This window comes from Solanum dulcamara, chromosome 8 (assembly GCF_947179165.1).
Source record: "Solanum dulcamara chromosome 8, daSolDulc1.2, whole genome shotgun sequence".
Taxonomy (NCBI): Eukaryota; Viridiplantae; Streptophyta; class Magnoliopsida; order Solanales; family Solanaceae; genus Solanum; species Solanum dulcamara.
The window spans coordinates 64,052,989-64,078,575 of NC_077244.1; the positions used below are offsets into that span (position 1 = coordinate 64,052,989).

At 30.8% G+C, this 25,587-nt stretch overlaps 1 protein-coding gene across 1 annotated transcript; it reads right to left on the reverse strand.

Moving 5' to 3' along the window:
• Window positions 1-16,633: 16,633 nt before the first annotated feature.
• Window positions 16,634-21,068, reverse strand: LOC129900345 (probable trehalose-phosphate phosphatase F). Its single transcript, XM_055975306.1, has 14 exons — window positions 20,983-21,068; window positions 19,457-19,542; window positions 19,268-19,365; window positions 18,930-19,095; window positions 18,675-18,815; window positions 18,514-18,585; window positions 18,279-18,401; window positions 18,100-18,156; window positions 17,876-17,977; window positions 17,682-17,759; window positions 17,526-17,595; window positions 17,283-17,353; window positions 17,101-17,193; window positions 16,634-16,965 (listed from the first exon to the last, which is right to left on the reverse strand). Exons 4-14 carry the CDS (start codon window positions 19,086-19,088, stop codon window positions 16,912-16,914), a joined length of 1,020 nt encoding a protein of 339 aa, XP_055831281.1. The 5' UTR covers window positions 19,089-19,095; window positions 19,268-19,365; window positions 19,457-19,542; window positions 20,983-21,068; the 3' UTR covers window positions 16,634-16,911.
• Window positions 21,069-25,587: the final 4,519 nt, after the last annotated feature.

Below are 25,587 nucleotides of genomic sequence, written 5' to 3' on the forward strand. Positions count from 1 at the left end.
GCTGCCATTTACGCGGCCAATTTTGAAGAATTGCATTTTCTTCAGTAAGAATTTTAAAGAATTCAAACCTTAAAGAACCACAACAAAATTCGAAGCCTAATTAAAAAACAAATGAGCTATTCTCCAATTTCTTAAAAAATATATTTTTTTTGTTCTTTTTCTTCTACATTTTTTAGCTGTCATTTTTTATTAATGGTGAAATAGATTTCAACTGTTGTAACTCATCATGAACTGAGTCTTTCAAATAAAGTATGCCATCCGCCAAAGTGAGTCGTCATAGAGCTACCAAAAATCGTGTATGTAAGGAAAAAGAAAGTTAAAATGGAAAACAACATGAGCCAAATGAATATAATGAAGAAGAAGAACAAAAAAATATAGTTTTAAAGAAAAAAACATTTTTCATGCGCTTAAAATGGGTGCAGCATATGCAATATGCCAAGTCAGCACAAAGTGTCAAAATAACACATCGGAGCCTTACTTGAGGTGTCTAAAATGAACAAAGTCTAATTAAGGTATCTAAGTGAAAGTTGGTGCCAACTTTAGGGGATCACCGATGGATTAATACTAGACTACTAGTAGCTAGTGATTTCCACATTGTACTAGGGATATTTGATTATGTAACTATATCAGGATTCACGTCTGCTTACTGTTGGAGTAAATAAATATAAAATTAGTATTATTTGTTATTTTAATATCATCTATTGAGCTGAATAACTGTGATTTTCAGATACTATAATTAAATAAGAAATAAATTGTGAAATATTTTTAAAAGAATTTTATATTATGTAAAAGTACTTTTTGTTCAAGGAAGTAAAAAAAATCACGACTTATCTCAGTAGAATTTGACTTCAATAACTTCACCAAACGCTAACCTATGTTGGATTACAACTCTATAATTAAAGACTGATTTTGATACTATTCGTGTCTACAATTTGATGAAGTAGGAGCTATGACATGACTAGTTAGTTAGAAGGTTATTATTTATTTATTGTAACTAATGGTTAGTTGTAACTAATTAGTGGTTAGTCAATTAGTTAAATATCTAGTGTACAACTGTCAAGTTAGGCACAAATTAACTCATGTATATATAGTGAAGGATAGGAACATTCTAGCCCTATCTTTACAATTGCAGTTATTAAAACTACTCTCTAATGGCAGAAGCTCATTGCCTCCTATAGCTAGTTCCTCTTCTCCTCTTCTGTTTTGTTCATCGTTGTCAGATTCTGTTTTCTTCATGGTATCAGAGCTTGTGGCCATTGATATGGTCTAGATTGAGCTATTCGAAGATAGAAATTATCGAAATCAGTAAGAGGAACAATGGCGGATATTCTAGATAATGAGATGTCAGAGAAACTGAATCATAATCATCAATTGTATCTGAATACGATAGACACTTCTGGAGTGGTACTAATTTCTATTCAATTAACCGGATCTGAGAATTACTCAGTCTGGAGTCATTCAATGCGAATCACCATACTTGGATACAACAAGTTGGGATTCATCAATGGAACATGTAAGAAGGCTAATTTTGATACAAACTTGACAGATCTATGGGAACGATGCAATGCGATAGTCCTATCGTGGATAATGAATTGCGTATCGAAGAAGTTACCAAGTGGAATTGTGTATTCTTCTGATGCAAGCTCTGTATGAAATGATCTGAAAGAGCATTTTAATAAGGTTGATTGCTCCAGAATCTTTCAGCTGCACAGAGAAATTGCAACCACAACTCATGGTACGAGTAACATTTTTGAGTATTTTACAAAGCTACATTTGTTGTGGAATGAGTTTGATAGCTTAGCCCCCTTTCCTGGATGCAATTGTGAGAAATCATGCAATTTCGAGGAGTTTATGAAGAGATAAAAGTTACTGCAATTTCTAATGAGACTGAATGAATCATATGAACAGTCTCAGGGTTAGATTTTGATGTTAATTCCACTTTCATCTATTAATGAAGCTTATTCTATGATGATTGAACGAGAAAGTCAAAGAGTTATAGCCAATGTGACTGGACCATCTATGAATGGGGAAAAAACAACTTTCATGAAGGGCCGAAGAGAAAATTTCAATAGATTTAAGAAGAACATGGATGTGCAATGTGATTATTTCAAGTTGAAAGGTCATTTAAAGATGGATTGCTATAGGTTGCATGATTATCCTTCAGATTACAAATTTAAAAAGAAACCAGGTAATACCAACACTCCTTATACACGTGATGGAGATCCTAGAAATAATGTATACCAAGTAAGAAGAGAAGAACCTAGAGGAAGAGCATATAATGTGAAGGAAGACGTTTTTAAATTGTCAGAAGGAACAAAGGCAAAACACTTGACAATGAGGTTTACAGAGGAGTAGCTTAATCTCACAAATCTCAGGGTAATTACAATCAATTGATGAAGTTGGTAGAAGATCCTTATCACTGCAATCGATTCATGCAGTTCCTGGACAAAGAGCAGCAAAGGGAAACCTCCTCAACAAGCATGGAAATATTGTCAATTGCAAAATCACCCCCAAATATGGAAGGTAACATTCTTGGATCCAATGTGACTATAAGTGAGGAATCAGGTATTGTTTTAGCATCTTGTGTAAAAGATAAAAAAGAGGAATGGATAGTAGATAGTGGAGCAACAAATCATATGAAATCTAATAAAGAGTTGTTCCAAGAAGAATATACTGTTGTTAATGATAAACAGGTTCATCTACCTAATGGTGAAGTAATAAATATAACTTACACTGATAGTTGCGAAATAATTGATGATCAGACTATAAGTAATGTATTATATATACCTAACTTTAGGTATAACCTATTGTCAATAGCCAAGATAATCAGGGAGTTATGTTGTTCAGTCAATTTTTCCCTAAGTTTTGCATATTCTAGGACCTTTCAAGTGAGAAGGTGTTGGAGATTGGTAGAGAAAAAGAAGGTCTTTATTTGTTGAAGAACAGAACAAAAGGACAACAAGATAAACAGCAGCCGCTTAAAGGATTGATTGCTACAAAGAATACAGTATATGTTATGTTGTGGCACAGAAGAATGGATCATGCCTCTGTTGGTGCAATGCAGAAACTACTAGATATTGATCATAGTAATTGCAAACAAGTTTTAGATAAGTGTGAATTGTATCCTCTTGCTAAACACACTAGAATGCCTTTTCCTGTTAGTGACACCAAGTCTTCTACTGTTTTTAATTTGATGCATTTAGATGTATGGGGTCCTTTTCATGTTTAAACTATTGATGAATATAGATTGTTTTTAACTGTTGTTGATGATCATTCACGTATGACCTGGATATACTTGCTCAAACTTAAAAGTGATGTTATAGTAGTGCTTCAAAACTTTATACAGCTGATCCAAAATCAGTTCAATAAGACCATTAAGATATTCAGTTCAGACTCAGTTGTTTTTGGACAATGGTATAGTGCATCAAAGAAGTTGTCTTTACACTCCTTAACAGAATGGAGTTGTTGAGAGAAAGCATAGATACAATTGGAGTTGACCAGGGCAATCAAATTTCAAGGAGCTCTTCCTTTGAAGTTCTGGGGACATTGTGTTTTAGGAGTTGTTTACATGATGAATAGATTACCTTCAGTTGCCTTAAAAGGAAAAATACCATTTGAGGTATTTCATGGTCACAGAGGTTCTATTAACCATCTCTAAACTTTGGGATATTTGTGCTATGCTAAGAGGTTGCCTTCAGGTGATAAGTTTGAAGCAAGAATTATGTCTGCAGTTCACATGAGGTATTCTTCAATGACTAAGGGTTATATATTATACAGCTTGGTTACTCACTTCTTTTTCTTATCCAGAGATGTTCTTTTCAAAGAAGATATTTTTTCCTTTAGGACACAGACACACACTGATGAATATATTATATTTTAGGGGTTGTTTACATGATGAATAGATTACCTTCAGTTTCATTAAAAGGTAAAATACCATTTGAGGTATTTTATGGTCACAGAGGTTCTATTAATCATCTTCGAACTGTGGAATGTTTGTGCTATGCTAAGAGGTTGCCTTCAGGTGATAAGTTTGAAGCAAGAGTTGTGCCTACAGTTCACATGGGGTATTCTTTAGTGACTAAGGATTATATATTATACAACTTGATTACTCACTCCTTATTCTTATTCAGAGATGTGCTTTTCAAAGATGATATTTTTCCCTTTAGGACACAGACACACACTGGTCCTATCTTTCTAAATACCTCTACAGGCCCTTTTGTATCTGAGCCACATGTTTATTTCCCTGATGAGGACCATACTGTTAGTGAGGTTCCTATTGTTCCTGTTGATATTGTACATACCATTGAGGTACCAGCTGTTAGGATTTCTTCCAGACAAAGAAAGTAGCTTACTTGGATGAAAAATTATGTTTCCAACAGTGTTGCAGCAAAAACTCCATATCCCCTTTCTTATGTGTTGAGTCATGCTAACCTCTCTCTTTCATATCAGTAGTACTTAATTGTTTTCTATTGTATTACTGAACCAAAATTCTATCATGAAGCTTGTTCAGATCCACAATGGATCCAAGATATGAAAGAAGAGATTCAGGCCCTTGAAGACAACCATACCTGGCAGTTAGTTCCTCTGCCTCCAGGTAAACATCCTATTGGTTGAAGATGGGTTTACAAAGTGAAATTCAAAGTTGATGGTCAAATTAAAAGATATAAGGCAAGACTGGTTGCAAAAGGATATAACCAAAGGGATGGCCTTGACTACTTAGATACTTTTTCTCCTGTTGTGAAGATTGTCACAGTGAGAAGTGTGTTATCTATAGCAACTGCTTCTGCTTGGCACATTCATCAAATGGATGTGTATAATGTTTTTTATAGGGTGATTTATATGATTAGGTGTACATGTCCCTGTTTAAGGGATTTTCTAGCCGGGGGGGGGGGAGGGTCACAAGGCTTAGTGTGTAGACTAGTCAAATCCCTATATAGGCTTAAATAAGCTAGTAGACAGTGGAGTGTGAAGCTCACTGATGCCTTGCTTACTTTTGGCTTTGTCCAAAGTGGCTTAGATCACTCATTGTTTATCAAGAGAAGGAATGGAAAGATTGTGGTGATTTTGGTATATGTTGATTATATGCTGATAGCTGGCAATGATTTGGTACTAATTAAGCAAACCAAGAAAGAACTTATGCTAAGTTCAAGATCAAGGATCTTGGAACTCTGAAGTATTTCCTAGGAATTGAGTTCAACAGATCAGACAAGGAAATATTAATGAATCAAAGGAAGTGTACTTTGGAAATTATTGAAGAAGTGGGTCTTACTGGAGCTAAACCATCATGGACACCAATATTAAACTGACAACCACAGAAGTAGATGAAGCAGCAGGAACAACAAATGATTCAATATTGGAGGACATAAGACCATATCAGAGGTTGATTGGAAGATTACTATACCTAACATTGACTAGGCCGGATGTTTGTTTTGCATTTCAAACCTTGAGTCAATTTTTACAGAAATCAAAAAGATCTCATATGAAAGCAGCATTGAAGATAGTAAAATACATAAAAAGGAAGTCTGCTATGGGAATTTTAATGAGTAGCAAAAATAAGAACAAGTTGACAGGATACTATGATGCTGATTGGGCATTATGCCCAAATACTAGAAGATCAGTTACGGGTTTCTTGATCAAACATGGTGAATATTTAATTTCTTGGAAGTCAAAGAAGCAAATAACCATCTCAAGGAGCTCAGCAGAGTCAGAGTACAGGAGCATGGTTTCCACTGTTTCTAAAATAATATGGATTGTTGGACTATATAAAAAATTGGGTGAAGAGTTGAAAACGCCAGTGGAGCTTTTTTGTGACACTAAAACTGCACTACAGATAGCAACAAATCCAGTATATCATGAGAGAACAAAACACATAGAAATAGATTGTCATTTCATTAGAGAAAAGATTCAAAAGGGACTGATCAAGCCATTATTTTTAAGTACACATGAACAACAAAAAGATATAATGACAAAGGGGTTATATAGGTCATAGCATGAGTATCTAGTTTCCAAGTTGGGGGTATTAGATCTTTTCGTACCTACCAGCTTGAGGGGGAGTGATGAAGTAGGAGCTGTGATATGACTAGTTAGTTAGAAGGTTGTTGTTTGTTTATTATAACTAATGGTTAGTTGTAACTAATTAGTGGTTAGTCAATTAGTTAAATATCTAGTGTACAGCTATCAAGTTAGGCACAAATTAGCTCATTTATATATAGTAAAGGATAGGAACATTTTAGCCCTATCTTTACAATTACAGTTACTAAAACTTCTCTAATGGTAGAAGCTCATTACCTCCTATAGCTAGTTCCTCTTTTGTTTTGTTCATCGTTGTTAGATTTTGTTTTCTTCACAATTTACCCAATTGTCACAATCCCTTTGAAAACTACACTCCTAAGTAAACTCAGAAACTTCAACACTTTGATCACCTATTACAAAGCTTATATAAAAGCAAGTAGGTTACGACTCAAGAATAAAGACTCAAACTTAAATCAACTTAAGAACTAAAACTACAAGAAATTTCCATTTTTAATTCATATACATGAGTGTTTAACCCCTAAATCCAATTCTTCAAGGAATTTTTCTTGTATTTGAAATTTGCTTCGTAGTTTTTGATCAACAATCATCACGAGTCATTTGCAAAGAACGCGGTTCTTTCATTTCTGTAATTCAATTGTCAGCATAACCAGTACGCCCTAGGGACCTGTTAAGAACCTGATTCTTTTTTTGTCAATCATCCAAGCTGCCAATTCCATAGTAAGACATTCTAAAAACCTGATTCTCCCGTAATCATCGAACCTAATTTCAGTTTAATTTAAAAAAATTATGGGCGATCCATCATTTTCTTAAAAAAGATTGATGCGAGGCGAAAAATATATATTTTTAATCATTATTCGCCTCACATTTAGTATTTTTCTTTGTCTTTTTTGAACATGAATTATATGAATTGTGCTTAATAGTATATTTTATTTATAGGATTAAAATAACGTGAAGATAGAAGAGATTTAGAGCAAACCCAACAAGAAATCAACCAGCTATTGAAGGCATCAGCAGCAACATTGAAGGCGGCGCACAGTGTTCATGCGAAACTCAATATTTTGTGAGTCGTCGACTTTCCAATTTTTTTGGATTCAGTTATTTTATTTTGGATTTTTTCTACACCTATAAATATTTCATAAAATCAGATTTTACATAAAATTTGTGAATGATTTGTTGTAATTATTCCATATCTATGTGGATTTAATCTTCTCATTCTAAGTTATGGTGTCTAATTAAATGATTGTTTAGTAATTCTTGGCTCGGCATATTTGTTTCTCATATTAGTTGTTCTTAGATTGTTCTGCTTACTATTTTAATACCTAGCTATCTATAAACCTTTTGTGAACTCGGGAGAAGGAACCTTAGGTTAGAACGGAGGATATAAGGAATGAGATTTAATTTCAAACAAGATTTAGTGATTAAATTCACGTCTAGGATAGGGATATACCTAGATCGCCTCATTTGGTTCAAATACGGAAAGATATAGTGTAATACTCCATAATTAATTAAATATATCTTCGCTCAATGATGTAGTTAGGTTTTAAATTATGATAGACGGTTAGAGGTCGAGAGATCATCCTCATATTATTAACACGTGAATCAACAACTTGATAATAAAATAAGTTGATGAAATTGACAGTAAACATGATTGTTAGTTAAGCCATAATCCTTCGAAAAAAAATTTAAGTCATAATCCTAGATCGATTCATTTATTGATTGTGTAAATTTTTTCTCTTTCTCGGTTAATTGTTCATTAGTTATTTTATATTTATTTTTTAGTCTATTTAATTCAAATTCATCTTTGAAAAACACTGTTTGAATAAATAGTTAGAATTAGTTTAATTTAGTAAATAGTTAATCGATAAGTCTCTCTAGATCCGATATTCAATTTCTAAAAAAAGCTACTTGATTACTTGAACAACTATATACATTTGCATGTGCGTTTAGACGCAACAAAAATTCCCCTTTCTCTTTTTATGGGTTCATTCATAGTTTTATGCATCTCTAATATATACACTACTTTTTAAAAAAAATTAGACATTATTCTTCAATATTATTTGAAACACTCATGCATCAAAACCTACCCCTTACTAAATTGTCTTAATCTTTTTATTTTTCATCTAGTGTCCACTTAAAATTTTGACTAATTTAAATTTGCATCACCAAATTTAATTTGATAATAAATTATATATAAAACACTCTTTATCAAATGTGATTCATTTTTAGGGCTCGAACTCTATTGAAACCTCGAATTAAAAACGAAAAGAATACTTACTACACTACACCCTAACTTTCATTTTTCTGGATCGCAAATTTGTTAATTACAACTCCAAGTTATAATATACACAAAAATATGTTAGCTTTATCTCACAAGCCATGACATACCGGATTAAGGGCAATTGTATATTATTTGGGCATAATTGCTCACAAATGGGATAAAAAGTCATGAGATGATGGATGCATCACAAAATGAGATTTTTATGTGATGACTCGTCCTTGCACCAAACATAAAGGATAAGGTGTAAAATTAACAGAATCATCATAAGTATACTACTATATTCATCAACTCAAAAGCTTCTTATGTGACATGCAATTTGGAGCATTATTAGATACTAGTGCTAATCATATGGCAGAAAATTGGATAAGATGTTTATTTTCCCCGTAAATTAACCATGCCTTTAAGGCTTTACTGTAAAGCTAATGACATCATTCAATCTTTTTAATGAAGTCCACCTAGAACGCAATTTTCCCCCTTTTCCCGGCCAATTTTCTTAAGAACGAAAAGCCAAATATTAAAAAGTTTAACTGATAGATACGTTGAGCACTTAAAAAAAAATGAAATTAACTATGAATTTGTTGATGATTAGTCTCTATATTGTTTCTAGTTGTTGACAAATTTTATTATTTAGCTACAAAATATATCTGTTACTAATTTTTAGTTTTTACAGTATTTTTCTTGCAGTGGATAGTGTAAAGAAATTGTACACTAGCTATCAGATTGTTTTTACGTTTTACCTATGAGCAAGTAAATTGCTTCATTTTCAAGATTAATACACATCACTTTTTATATAAAATTATTTTTAGATATCTTTTGAGTGTTTTGATTAATGTATACATTATGAAACTCAATACTTATCATATGACAGGATTAGGTGGACCCCTTAGACAGTTACACGTACGTATACTAGTTAGCAACTAATTAATACTCCTCAATTAAAAAAAAAAAACATGAACACTAGTCATGTGACCTTATCTGCATAAAATCGTGATAGTGAGTGAAAAAAACCCATTACTTTACAAAGAAAATAGATGATGTTACATTTATACGTGCCATGGACCAATAATTAGTGCTCGCTTTGTGTGAAGCATTAGTACGACAAGATATACTTCCAATATTTTACTTCCTTAAAATAACATTTTAGTGTGCCAGTTATTATTGTGATACTGAAATATAACGGTCATTATAGTGCTTGCTTTTTTATAATATTCATAATCAAATATTATGTAATAATATTTTATAAGAAATATATTATGTATAAAAAATAAAATAAAAAATATTTATGATAATCATCATTAATGTCATGCATATATTTCAATGAAAAAAATTATATTTAAATGATTACGAATATTTAAAATAAAAAAAATTATATTTAAATAATATTCATCAGTTATGATCATAACTTCAGGAGAAAGAACTATTGATGTTGTTCACTTTTTTTACATTCAACTCTTTCTATTTATTTTTTTTGGTTAAATTGATTAACAAATTCATTTTTTTGGTACATAAAATCATTAAACTATTTTTTCATACTTTATATATTGTGTGGTTACTTTGTTTTTTTTGATGGCATCATGCAACAAAATAAAATGTAAAATAGCTATATATGGATTAAAAATTCAAAAGAAGAAAAGCCCTCATATCAAGGCTAAATAGTTAACAAATTTATTTTATTTAAAAAGTAAATATTTTTCTTAAAATTACATATTGTATAATTAAAATAAACTAAATATTATATTTAAAAAATCTCTATGTTACAATTCATGCAATACTATCCTTAAATTCATTACAAATTTCTGTACAACCAATTCTTATATTATTAATTTCTGCATAAATTAATTATCTCCAAATATTAAATTAAATTACCCCTTATAGCTAGTTTGGATGGTGGTTTTCTGTGGTATGGTATTGTTGACACCTAATTTTGATCCTCCACAACGCAAATTAGCTATCGAGTTTATTTAAGTTTCGAACATTTTTTAAATAATTAACTTTTATAAAAACAAAGATATTTTCATGTTATTCTTAACTATTTTTTATCTTTTTATAAATTTTAGTATAATATACATATTTCTATATAACTATATCTTTGATTACTATTTATGTGGTTATTCAAAAATCATCTCAAAAGATTATATTTTTACTAAATACAATGTTAGTTAAGTTAGTTTAATTATAGTTTGTATTTTTGAAATTTTTATAGTTTTTTCTATAAAAAAATCATTCTCCCACATCGAAAATTCAAGAAGAATTTGGGGGATTTGGAGCCTATATAAAGGCTCATATTTTCATTAAGAAGAGGAAGAAGTGAGAGATTTTTTAGTCACCCCAAAGTTAGAAATTTTCTTAACTTGGCTAGGATTTTGTGAAAATTTATAGCTTTCAATCTATATTTTTCTTCGAGAAAAATAAAAGATTGAAGCCAAAATTTAGGATAAGAACGGAGTTCCTATAACGTTGAATCCACGAAGGTTCGAGTCTAAATTTTTAATTTTTCTTTTTGTGGATTGGGGTTCCGTCAAGCTCTTGGTGGTGGTGAAGACGTCTTTCGCTCGTCGTCTTCAGTTTTGCTGCCCGAAAAGAGGTAAAAAATTTATCAGCTTTATTTTATTTAATTATTTCATGTTTTATATTTAGTTTATTCGTATTTTTTTTAGCATGCATTAAGAATAGTTAGATTAATAATAGAAATTTTGTTATAGTTAGCATGTGTTAGAATTATTTAATGAAAGCACTTAGTTTTGTTCATTATTTTTCCAAGTAGTTTTCTTTGACAATATAAATTTTCATGTTTTCAATTTCTTCTTTTAACATGATTTAGATAATAAAAATATGCTTAAGTTATTATTTAGTTAGAACTTTAATGGTCTAATTAATTTAATTCTTTCTTTAAAATTTGAGTTAGTGTAGCGTATATATTAATTCCGTGTTCTTTAGTTACTTAATTATATTTCTTATTTCCTTTTCTTTGCCTACATATAATATATGTTGTTAGTCACCTCTAGAGTGTCCATCAATTTGATACTTTAACATATCATGGTATATTACTTGGTTTAGTTTAAAATGAGTAGATGCTTATGTAATTTTATTTTGGTGCATGTGATATCAATTCGAGTCTATCTTTGGATTTCATCCTTGTATATCGTTGAGTTTTGAGTCTCTCATCATCTTATTCAAATTGCTGAAAAGTTGATACATGGAAAAGAAGCTAATATTCATGGTTTGAATATTGATATTAGGCTGTATACACGGAATACTGGTGAAAAACAATGTCGTACACACTGATATACAATATCTATATAGTCTGATATGCAAGAAAATAATATTGTATACACTTATATACAGTTATATACAACATATACAGGGAACAAACAAGTGGTATACAGTGTGTATACAGTTTGATATACAGAAATAATATTATATACGCTATATATAGTGTATATACAGTCCGATATACAGTGTATATACAGCTGCGATATATAGTGGAATTGTGCTTAAGGCCCAAAACACAGATGATCCAACAGCTTAGTCCAACGTACAGAAACTAAGTGTCGGACCATATTTTTATGTATTATTTATTGTTTATTTATATTGATTCGAGTTGTAATAATTTATTTACTTATGTTATTTATGATTGCTTAGATATTAATTTTAATTTGTTTTAACTTAATTGGATTCCCCCAAAGATAAACCAATTCATGTTAATTTACTCTTTAAATAATTTTCTACCTTTACTTAGAGTCATTTGATAAACTTTTGCTTTTGTTTATATACATGTATATTATTTTCAATGTTTAAGTTTGATCATCTTTTTTTTAAAAAATAATTCTAAAGTTTTCGTTGCCTTTTAAATTAATATTTTTAAAAGTTAGTCAAATAATTTTTCAAACACCTTCTCAAAGTGAAAATAAGAACCTCGTATATTTTTCTCTGAATTTTTAACACTTAAATCTGTTAGGATCTTTTAAATTAAGTTTTCTTAATTTCTTTAAAATATTAAGTGGCGACTCTTTTTTTTCTAAAATTGATTTTTTCTCTATAAAGTTGAAATTAATTTTAAACTGTCTTTTTCCGACATAACATGTATGATATTGTTAGTAAGAGAACCACGCTTGTTTTGATTGTTTCTTTAATTAAATGGTATGGTATGGTTTGGTTTCATGGTTTTGTGACCATGAAAATCCTCACTTTTTGAAACCACAAATTTGATGGTATCCCATTATTTTTTTATTTTTTTTCCAATTATACCCTTAATTTTAAATAATTCTAATTTACCCTTTATTCTTTATTAAACGTTATCCTAATATATCAACTGCTTTCACCGTCGTATTACCTATTCTTCTCCGCAACAATTTTTGAAGCTTCTAGAAATTTTAAATTAAATTTTGAGGAATATTCCATTGACCGTAAATTTGTGTGACTTGCTGTTAGGGGTGTGCATGGACCGGATTCGTTCGGATTTTTTACAAACCAAACTAAACTATTTGTGTCGGGTTATTAAATATATAAACCAAACCAAACCAATAAAAGTCAGATTTTTCGATATCAATTTTTCTAGGATTTTTTGTTTTTTTTTAGTTTCTCGGGTTTTTCATAGTATCTAATAAAAAGCACAGAGCAGTGTTTTTTAAAAAGAATTCTAGTACAAAATATCAATATATAAGATAGAGGTAGAACACTGTTTGAAGTTTTTTACTTTATAATATAACTTTATAAGATGGGCTTTTTGTATATTATTTAGATGAGCTTCTCAAGTCCAAATCTAAATGTAAGAAAGAAAACAAAAATTATGAAAAAAAATTAAAAATATTTATAAATTATATTTTAATAAATATTTTTATGTATAACATAATTTAAAATAGTATATCTATAATCTGGTCGGTTTGGTTCGATTTGACTTTTTTTAGTTAAAACCAAACCAACCCTATAATGGTCGGGTTTTTTTTTCCAAACACCAAACCAAGTCAAACCAAACCACTAGTCGGGTTTTTTTTCGATTTGATTCGATTTATCGATTTGGTGCGCTTTATCGATTTGCCCTGTACAGCCCTACTTGCTTTCCATATTATTTTTTCATGTTAAACATGAACTATATTTATTGAAGATAGGTGTGATATTGGTGTAGCGATTTCAATTTTAGGTTGGATGGTGCGTCCTGCCAGAGATGGGCATGTAGTTTCCTAGTTAGTTTATCTATTAATTTAATGTGGATTTTGATATTGTAAATATTAGACATGCACTCGTTCTAGAACCACATAATAAGTTTGTGAATTTGGCTGAAAAGAGATTCACAAAGCTGATTAATTGGACTTTTTCATAAATTTATCAATTACAATACAGTATCATACAATCAAATCAAACAACAAAATTATCACTAAATAATAATAAATCATAAAGTCTATCCAAACATAATATTATATTGTATTGTACAATACCATATCATACCATACAATATCATATATTATAAAATCATGAAAAATCACGATCCAAACATAATGTTAATGTTCAAGATATTTGAAAGGAACAGATCAAATATTTAATTTTAGATTATGTTTTAAAAAAAATCCTGAGTGGAAGAGTTGCGTACGTTCTTGGAGGACACAAAAAAGCTAAAGCGCAGGTAGCTTGGTGCATGATTGGTGAGGTAGCCTGCTACTCACTCCGTCTCTTTTTATTTGTTACGATAAAATTTAACATAATTTTTTAAAAAAATAATTAGAAGTGTTGTTTGATTAATATATTCCTTGTTAATTATTTAGTTTTTATTTATATGTGTAGCTTTTAGTTCTAAAATAATTAATGTTAATGATAAAGTTAAAAAAATAATTAATTTTCTCTTAATTTTTTAAAATTAACAACTATATTAAAATAAATATTTTAATATATATGAGAACTAAAAAGAGACCGAAGGAATACTTAATTAGTTTAATTTATTCATTTATCTCAAATCAAATAAAATGTTGTACGAGAAAAATCCATTTGAATAATACTTCATCCACTCAAATTTAGGTGAAACTTATTTATTGGCGCCCGGAAAAATATGGTAAATGAGATGAGCCTTCTGCCAAAATACCTAAATTAAATATACACCAAGTGACAAGAATGTAAGGGGTCGTTTGGTGGGAACTGGTTATTTCAGGATTAATTATCTTGAGATTAACTATTTTGGAATAAGTTATTCCATTATTTATATGAGATAATTTATCTCATCACTATGATATATTCCACTATTTATATGGAATAATTTATCTCATCATTATGATATAAATAGTGGGATAAGTTATCTCAAACTTGGCAACCAAACAAGACACCAAAATTTTATCCCTAGATTATCTTTTTATCCCATGACTATTTATTTTTATCCCTCACACCAAACGATCCCTAAGTGAATTATGCGGAAATAAATAATTGTAAAATTTGACGGCGATAAATTAGATTTAGAAATAAAATTATAATAAAAAGTATTTTCTCTGTCTCCATTTATGTAATACTTTTCGTTTTTCGAAAGTTAAACAATTTAAGTTTGACCGGGAGTTTGCGCATGGAATTTTCAATTTTTTTGAAATGAAATTTATATATATGTAAACTATGTAAAAAGTATTATAAGTCACAATAATAATTGACAATTCAAAATATTTAAAAAATATATGAAAAATTTATGGTCAAAGATAGACTTGTTTAAATTTCGAAATTCGAAAGATGCCACATAAATTGAGACGGAGAAAGTATAATATTTAATATGATTTGATTAGGTGATACATGTTAGAAAAAATTAATACAAAACATATAAAAGTTATTGAGAGAATAATTTATTTCTAAACAGAACTCTTTTAAGGACTACATTATGCATTCACTGTAGGAAAGCAAAAATGTTCAATTTATAAAAATTCAAAACTTTTCTCAAATAAAGAATTAACTAAATATGATTTCAACAAAAAAACATTTTCTACCAAATAATGCAATTTTGATTATGATATAAAATCAGGCAAATGAAGTACTCCTATCGACCCACTGATTAGCAAAGAAAAATAGAGTCAAGTACTCTTGACGGACAATTAAGAGATCCAACACATATTACACAATTTTAGGGTCTGTTTGGAATGCGAAAATTATGTTTAGAAAATTAAATTGATTTGAAGTTGAAATTTTGTTTGTACATGCAATTTGAATTTTTGAAATTTTATATTTCCTCACAAACATGCAAACCTTACAAGTTGTGAAAATATTAAAATATTCTCTAATTCTTATACAATCTTACCAAATGAGCAAACTATAGTTCATAAACAAAATATCGTAATATCATAAGACTCCGCATCGATAAATCATATATCTCAATATTTCTTTTATTAATAAATGTCAGTTATTGTAAACTTCGGAAAACACATAATTTTATAAAGATCAATTAGTCAATAGTAGTTACTAATTATTCTTTTAATATAACTTTTCACAAGGTACAAACAGTCCTTTCAAGCCAAGCGTGAGTCTTTTTTTTTTTTTTGCAAAATTTAAAATGATTCTTTTTTAACAAACTATAAACTTATGACGAGTCAAGTTTTACATTTAAAATTGGGAAGTTTTTTTGTTTCTTCTGCAAATTAATGAATTGGTTTATGAGAATTTGTAAAGAAAATTGGTGTTTTATGAAAAATTATTCGTTGGTGCAAAATGCATGCAATAAAAATGATGGGAGAGAAAACGAAAAATTAAATATTTGTTTACCATTCTATGTTTTCAAAATATATTTCCAAGAGAATAATTTTAATTTAAACAGAAGATATTTGCAACAAATTACTAGTAATTGGGTCTTCGTTGAAATCAAAATCAAAATCTCGGACGGACTTTTGGTAAATCAGTTGAACTGAAAGCTGGGCTTTTGAATTTGGGGCTAGTATTCCAAACGGAAAAGGCCGAAAATGTCCTCAAACGTGTATTCCAAATAGTCTACGTTCCAATAAGCTATTATTATATAAATATAATACAAATTGGATTGAGTTACCATGTTTTCCTATAATCAAGTTAGCGCCTAAGAAAAATATTGTCTAAATCCATATAATAAGACCAAAGGACCCATCCTCAACCGATGTGGTAGACTTATATCAATCCTTGAATACTACTGATGATGTTTTTTTCTATATATGCGACATAGCAAAGTAAACTTCAGTTAGAACACTTATTTATTCGTTGCCTGTCTAAATCTATGTTGGTCTTATTTACTGTTGCTCCAAGGTTCATTTTCATTAAGACAATCTGTCTTGAAGTGTTTAAGAGTGTTTTGCAATATATAGAGAAGAAGAAGATAAAGCTGTTACTTTTTTGTGTGTGTTCGACAATTGGAAATGACAGAGCATCTTGAAACATTTGATCCAAGTACACTAACCATCACAATAACTCATAGAAGAAGGGCCTTTTTCTCAACAGTGCCCTCCTTACCCAAAGAAGACTACAGGAAAAAAAAATGAAAATTCGAGAAAACGAAATTACAAAAGAAAATGAAAACAAAATTCTTCCATTTGTAAGAGAAAAATTGATAAAGAAATGGCTTCAGTTTATTCAAAATTCTTATCTATAATATCCCTTTGTTCCCTCCTCCATCTTGCATTTTACATTTCTTGATTTTCCATAGTTTTCGCGAGAGAACCCAAGAATTCTTGAACCTGCGTATATATGATTTTGAATTGCATACTTTAGATTTCTCATCAAGAAAGGAAATTTTACTTTTAAACATTTCAATCATAGAGAACTTCAACATCATCAAGAACAAAAAATTGGCTAAATGTCACATTCCAAACCTCTAAAGTATCCCCGAGAGAGAAGATAGCGTTGCTCTCTTTTGGGATATCCGAAACAAGAATCCCATAACCTTGATATCTCCCCCTCAAAACCTGGATTTACAATTACTAATTTCATTTCACAGCATAATAAATGGTGATGCTACTACTAATATCGACATGAGTGTGTATTAGTTACGTACCTTGAATGCATCTTCATCGGTTTTATCATCTCCAATATAGATAGGGAGCACATCATGACTGTTTCTAAAACCTGCATTGTTGTGCATATATTGATAAAAATGGATAGAGCAATCCATTCTTGAATGTCTCAACTTCACCAATTTTCTATGTTCTATAGTCTATACAATTATTTTACCTTATTTTAGGGGAGAGAAGGGATGAGGAGAAAGGAATCGAATCAAAGTAAATCACTAGTAACATACCTAGTGATTCAAGCAAAAACACAACTGCTTTTCCTTTGTCCCAGTCTATTACAGGACGGACCTCTAAAACCTATTAAGCAAAAAAGAAAGAGCAAGATATCGACACATTACAATAATGTATGTAATCATGTTACCAAAATCAAGTAACTGAGATACCTTCCTCCCATGAGTTTGTCGTAGTCGAGGGTATTCTTTCAATACATCATGGACACATTGGGCAAGAATATGCCAACTCTGCATTTAAAATGGAAACCATCATTATAAATAAATGGCTGCAAAATAGTTCACAACGGTAATGAACCTCAGAATTGAGAGACTAATAATAAACAGCAAGGAAATGAGAGACTCACATTCTCATCTACGTTACGGTAATGTACAGAGGCACAAAACTTGTGGTTCTCAACTTTTGCACCTTTTACTTCTTTAGTTTTATCAACGAGGGTTCTAAAAACCTGCAAGGTAGTCTAGCTCGTTCAGTTCAAGTCTGATAAGTGATAACATTCTTACCTCCGTTGGTGCCAATTAGTACTATTTATCCACTTATATGCAACGCATATAGAAACAAGTAAAACACCTCATCTATCATAGGTAAAAATTCACGAGCAGGCTGGAATAGATTAACTTCCTTGCCCTGCTCAAAATGTTAATTAGAACTATAGTTATAAGAAAGTAACGTAGAAATGAGTAAAAAGGACGAAATGCCAATCTTTACTAGGCAATGGATGAAAAGACGACTCTTATAAACTCTAATACCTGCTGGTCAGTAGATTTAATAAGTGAATCATTAGTGCACAACTCATTTCTAATTGGAAGCATGATGTCCATACCATGACTACCAGCATAATAGAGTTCAGTTAGTCCTACCAACTGATAAACCTGAAACACAACGAACATAAATCACAATATTTGCAACCTAGAAGAGGTGAAGAAAGTTGATGGTGTAAACACAAACGATGCCTGAATTACATGCTAATGAGAAAATCTTTACTTTCTCACGGCTTCTTCCACTGATGATGGCTGTTGGGAAATGCTTCGCAACATCCCTGACAGCAGAACGCATCTGCAGAATTTGTTATTTCTTTTCATTGTGTGAGCATCTTCATGTAAGCTTCTTACTTAAAATAAGGAAAAATAGGAGTAGCTACTTACTTCAGCGGAGATAAAAGCACGGTCAGGATCATCTACAATTGGAGAAAGAGTCCCATCGTAGTCTAAAAAGATAACAATCTTTTTATTCTTTGCATGTGTAACGATTTGCTGAAAGGAGTTAAGTGCTGATGGATACTTGAACTGCACATAAACAACAGGACGAGAGCCAATTGATTATAACGTACCTGATATTCACTGACTAGGAAGATAGACAAATGTGCGAAACTAAGGGAAACAATGAGATATTGAATATACCATCCAAGATGAGTAAACACCTTTGGCATCATCAGAGAAATCCTCGACGCCTGCTTCCTTCTGAACCTTCCTACTAGGAGGTGACGAAGACTTCATTGCATCAAGCCAACCATTAGAACGAACGTCATCAAGCCTCCCTGGCTTCTTTCTAGGAATCATTAGAACACTAGGGGAGAATGACAGCATTGATTGTGAATGAGGCAATAAGTTAGAATAAATCCACAACCTAGACTTGCTTAATTATCAACAAAGGATCCGTAAGAACAGAAAAAGCTTTCGCTGAATTTAAGTAGATTGAATCTTAAGTTTGACTGATTTTAGTAGTTGAATTGTAGTACCTAATCTTTTTATCCCACCCTTTTGTCAATGAAAAACCACTTCTTTAGTCTTCTCTTATCACTGCTCCTGAGTATGCTGTCCATCAAGCACCGGCTTCCTGAAATTAAATTTGGTCAATCAAAAACTTGCATGATTGTCAATTTACTGGTGTAATTTAGCCAATTATACAAATCTATCAGCACAAGTACCACATTTCCGGAGCCAAATTGCAGTTTAAGGAACACATGTTTGACTTCGAATCTTGATATTAGCTATAGACCTCTGTGCTTCCTACCTGGAGAGAAGTAAACAACGGATACATGTCATGGCGTTACTTACATCCAAAAAAAACCAATGGAGGCATGAATATTAACTAAACAATGTTATAGTAACACATAACATGGAGCATAAAAAGAAAACTGAATCTTTTAATATTAACATAGGATAGGAAATTTACTCAATCCTTGAGTCAATAAGGAATGAAGATTAATTTTAGTCCTCTATATCGGTAGGAGATTTGTTGGTTTGCTTCGAAACCATTTCCAAATTGAATAAAGTAGAAGACCAGAAAAAAAAAACACAGAGACGACACCTTACTCTGCACAACTATCACATTCCATGTCCTATAGGATGTTTGCTATCTTACAGACATGTTTTTTTACGAAGAGTGAAAAATTTTCGCTCCTAGCATGACGTAGTTATTGCTACCAATTGTCCAGTTTTATGGATTAAGGTATAATATATATGGAACAAAATCAGATGCATTTGAAACCTTTTCAGCTTAGAGATGACTTACAAAACAGACAACTATACATATTTGAAATTTAATTGAGTTAAAGCTCTCTATAATCATATTTTTTATACCATTTCAGACGTGAAAATCTGGAGACAATAGCAGGGCAAAGATCTGAACAGTATTCAACTGTAATAATAATTAACTATTGTCTATAACAAAAAATAATTAAAATGTTGCAGATGGCCTAATGAAACTCCAATCGCCATTTTGACTTGAAACAATATTAAAGGAAATGAACAATTGCGCATATATAGGAATCAGCTGACTTTTATATTATATAAATTTATAATCATACTTCCATTTTCCTAGATAAAGCATGAAATCTGAAGGATTTCAAGTTCAGTGTATATAATATTACGCGATCACGTCACTTATATAAAGTAATTATATGTAAACTTCTACAATAAACATTAATTAGTATTCTATTAAATATGGTAACTAAACTAAAGTAACTTAAATCCATCTATTAGCTTAAAGAAATATATATTTGCGCCTAACTTAACCAAAGGTTAACTCACGACGAGGAATGTGGCACTCTTTACGGGCAGCGACACATAATCAAGACTTGAACATGTTACAAGTTACAACAACCGACAAATTCAAATCATACAACAATAGATTTAAGGATTTTGTGCTGTCAAATCACTATAACCCGATTTTACTAGTACATGGTTTATGATCGTACAGAACACAGAAATGTCACAACCAAAAAACAAGGGTGAAGGCTTGATCAATCGATATTTTTCAAAAAGTAAAATGGCCAAAGGGTTGCAAATTATTAATAAGGATCAAAATGGGTTAGCCATATTGAAGATGCAAGGACACATTTCCAGAAACAGAAAAAAAACAATCAAAATAGTTGCATGAGAAAACGTCATTTAAATTAAGAAGAAACAAAAAACGAAACACAAGTATAGTGGCTAAAATGCCAATAAATACCTGGTTGAAAGAGCTCAAAAAAAAACGTGAAAATATCTAAAATCCAATGTCGATCCTCTAATTCCAAGCCAAAAAGGAACTGTACCAGATGAGTTATACAAAAAAAATAAAAAATGTTAGATGCCAAAGTGAACCAAAAGAAAAAAGAAAAGCATGCAGATTTAAAGAAATAAAATGTAAATGAAGAAAATTGGTCCTTAAGAAAAATGAATCTACCCAGAAATGAGAAAACCCTAAGGATTGGAAGAGATGTAAATGAAATTAATTAATTATATTAGGCCGAGAAGGAAAGGAAAAGAAAGAGAAGATGGAGGAGGTAAAAGGCCACGTATTTATAGAGTTTGATAGACGTGACATATAAGGAACAAATGTATTTTGTAAAATTAGGTTTTAGGCTAACGCATGTCCTAAAAATTAGTTCAAATTGAGAAGGAATGTCCAAGCTTTATAAGGAGTCCAGTCAGCCGATTAACTATCAATGTGAGACTTTTGTAATTCTTCATCCTCTCATTATTGAAATACTCACATTGTATGTATGTACAACATATATATTAAAAGGATTCATAAACTAATTAACATGCCTAGCGGATGCATCTCTTCGGCAAAGGAGAGGGTCGGGCTCCACGGAATTAAATATATAATATAATATATCTATCTATCTATTTATATATATATACTCTAAATTGATGTTTGTTAAGATGACACTTATTTTGAGATGTAATAAAGAAAGAGAATTACGAAAATGATTTGGAATAACAAATACAATGCAAAAGTATTAATTTAATTTTCATCACCGTACCACATGGTGATGCAACAATTAATGAGTTAGGAAAAGAAAAAGAATATCTCTTTCTAATGTTTGGTCAACGTTTGAATCCTTCTAATGACAAAAAAGAAAATGATTATAATTTCATTAATGTTCTTGTAGCTACTTAGAAACATGATTTCTTTGCAGTCAGAAGACATATATTTTCCATGCCTTTTTTATACGATGTCAAAGTTGACAAAAGCAACGTACAGCTTATCTAAAAATTCAAGGAAATTATAGTGGCGCTTGTAGTTTTATAATGTGAACGCAAGGATTAAATCATGGGTTCATAGTTTTATAATTGGAAACTCAACTAAATCAAGCATTCATATCTCGAGTTTGAAGCTTGAACTCAAGAATTTTGTACTTTAGTTCGAAGTCAGCACATTATATATACTAGAGTTTCACGTTCTTTTTATCTTTTAAAATATGTAAATCAAGAAATAAGCTCATAATGTAGATTGTAGGGTTTAATTAGTGCCACAAAAATTGATTGGTCTAAATTGATCTAACCATGTGAGAAAAAGAAAATGTAGTATGCATGTCTGGCCAATTTCCCAAATTGTTGTCAAAAGCCATTACCAAATCAGAAGTAGGGATGTCCCCCCACCCTTCTTTATTCCCCCATCAAGGATATATAGGAGCATTAATCCCACCCACCCCACCCCACTCCCCCACCATGAAAATAACATGGGAATATTAAAGTCACATATGATTATGAGTAGTTGCGAACTTGACTTTGGTATCTTTCGTTAGGTTTAGTTAGTTCTTGGACCAGTTCTCCTTAATGGCACAATAAAATTAAGAAATTGCATGGCTCTCCTACGGTTTGTCGTCTAATGGTCGAATACATTGATAGTCATTAAGTTTCGTTTAAATACTCGATATATTTCAATTGAGCTGACACTTGATAAAATGTTTCAATTGGTATTGTTGATGTGTATAACTAAAGAGGAAAGAGTCATTCTGTGCATTCTAACTAAGCCTCACGCCACTGGAATTGAACCAACTCAGGTGTATTGGTGGGTGCTGCAAACACTGTCATAGCAGGTTGGTTTGGATTTTTTACAAACCAAATTAAATTATTTGTGTCGGGTTATTAAATCTATAAATCAAACCAAACCAATAAAAGTCAGGTTTTTCGATATCAATTTTTCTCGGGTTTTTCGGGTTTTTTCGGATTTCTCGGATTTTTTATAGTATCTAATAAAAGCACAGAGCAGTGCTTCTTAAAAAGAGTTCTAGTACAAAATATCAACATATAAGATGGAGGCAGAACACTGTTTGAAGTTTTAACTTTATAATATAACTTTATAAGATGGTTTTTTTTGTATATTATTTAGATGGGCTTCTCAAGTCCAAATCTAAATGTAAGAAAGAAAACAAAAATTATGAAAAAATTTTAAAAAATATTTATAAATTACATTTTAATAAATATTTTTATGTATAACATAATTTAAAAGCAGTATATCTATAATCGGGTCGATTTGGGTTCGGTTTGACTTTTTTTAGTTAAAATCAAACCAATCTTATAATGGTCGGGTTTTTTTCTCAAACACCAAACCAAGTCAAACCAAACCACTAGTCGGGTTTTTTTTCCGATTTGGTTCGGTTTGTCGATTTGGTGCGGTTTATCGATTTGCCCTGTACAGCCCTAAGTTTGGCTATGTCAAGTCTAAAATCTCAGATAAAAATATTTGAAATTGATCTTGACAAATCATATCAAGAAAAAATATTCAATGTTTGACCTTTACAAAGCGAGAATTCAGACAAAAATAAAATGACGGACACACTTCACCCTATAAATGTAGAGATTAAAGGTCGAACGATTTCTACCTTAACAATATGGAAAGTCAAGAGGCCATGATTATGACAATGTATAGAAAGATCACAGAGAAAATAAGATGAAAAACGTCAGCCTCCATTATAATTTCTTGATTTCGAAGTCATTTTCGAAGCTCGATCGATGCATGTTGCTTCCAGGAACAAGTTACTTAATACTAATATATACCATATGGTACGTTGTATACAATTTCTTATTTCAAGCCTGCCAACCAGTTTCAGGGTAGGTATACATCCCAAATTTTGTTAATTTAGTTTGATTTCAACATTTGAGGTGAGAGACTTTTGGCTGATTTAATTCGTATTATACTCTCCCTAAGTATTAGTTATGTCCTTCTCAAGTGCATCACGTGTGACATAAAATATTGAATAGTATGTGAATTTTCTGAATGGTAAAATTTACCTGTCTACACTAAACGGATGAATATATTAAGTGTTGTTTTATGTAAAATTTTACCAGGAAAAAATATACTCTGCTTAAGTGATGATGTATTTAATTGGCGACTCTTAGATATGTTTAAATATTTCGACTTAGTGCAAACACAGGATAAGCAAAGTAAAGTTATGGGTCTCATCATTATTTTGTACTAAGGAGTTATTTGCTAGGTAAGATAACATCAAATAGTTTTGGGATTAAATTATAGTTATTAAAAGAAAAAATAATAGAGAAATTAAAGTTTTGAAGCTTGAAAGATCATTATCTTTCAAAAGTAATTACTTGTATATTTTTTTAAGAGATGACAAGCAATTTTCTATCATAATACAACAAAGCCTGAAACATATATGCAATTAAATCTACTACTTCTAAGAATGATTCCTATTTATAGAATCTGATAAAGAGACTTTTCATGAAGAGTCACTCCTTTTTATGAATAGGCGCAACCTTAGTTGTTCCCTTTCTGCACAGACAAAACTTTTTGTTTGGTTAAATTTAAATATTAAATTCAATTTTAAATCAACAAATTGTCATTTTCTGAAAAGACAAAACTTTTTATTTAATTAAAATCTAAATATTAAATTCAAATTTTAAATAAAAAAATCGTTCAAAATAAATTACGAAAAATAAAATTTTAAATTTATTTAAACAAATAAACTTTACTCAACTCAATAGACTTAATGGACTAGGCCTTAAGGATGCCTTTCCCCACCGATGTGGAAAGCACCCACTATATTACACAACTATCTCAATAATGGTGCCACTTAGTTTGTTGTTTGGTAAATAAATTCGGAATAACTTATTCCGAGTAAGTTAATACTCCGAGAGAGAAAGAGACCATGAGAGTCACAGTGGATTAATCCCCAAATTTTCTACTTAAAATTAGAAAGAAGAATAAACTAAAATCAAAGCATTGCAAATTGTCAAAGTTTATTTCCCCAAAACCAAGCTGACCTGAACATGCTGCAACCAATTTTTTTAAGATGACCAGCTTGAGATTGATAACGAAAATTAAATAGGTGCTGTTAGTACATATATATTTAACATTTTTTAATCCAAAGCTGAGGCTTCCTAATTAATAAAGCAATTGAGAATTATGAGGTTTTAGGTACAATTTTAGCAGAAGACCCGAGTGTATTTCAATTTTAGTTGTATGCAAAAGACGGTCAGACTCTGTGGAATTATTTTTTTTAATTTATTTATATTTTATATTTTATATTTTTGGGGGTTGTATAGGAATAAGTTGGAAATCATGTTTTTTTGTGCCTGCTGTGTTTGGTTTAACATGACTTGCCATCTAGGAGTACTCTCATTTTTTTTAGGTATCTATCAACTTTCCAAGCTTTTCTGTTTGTTACTTTATGAATGCATAAAATAATAGAAGTAGCTCCACCATAAAGAAAAAAGTAACTTGAAATCATAGGTAAAAGCAACTGTAAAATAATAGAAGTAGCTCCACCATAAAGAAAAAAGTAACTTGAAATCATAGGTAAAGGCAAGTGTACAAATGCATACGGAT

What these genes read in the sequence shown, in the direction of transcription:
- LOC129900345 (XM_055975306.1), bottom strand. Translation starts at nt 19,088, where the DNA reads ATGATTCCTAGAAAGAAGCCAGGGAGGCTTGATGACGTTCGTTCTAAT. An exon ending in GTTTTTGCTTGAATCACTAG is followed by an intron (nt 17,354 to 17,525) that starts GTATGTTACTAG and finishes ACAACAATGCAG; the next exon opens with GTTTTAGAAACAGTCATGAT. An exon ending in CTCTCGGGGATACTTTAGAG is followed by an intron (nt 16,966 to 17,100) that starts GTTTGGAATGTG and finishes ATATATACGCAG; the next exon opens with GTTCAAGAATTCTTGGGTTC.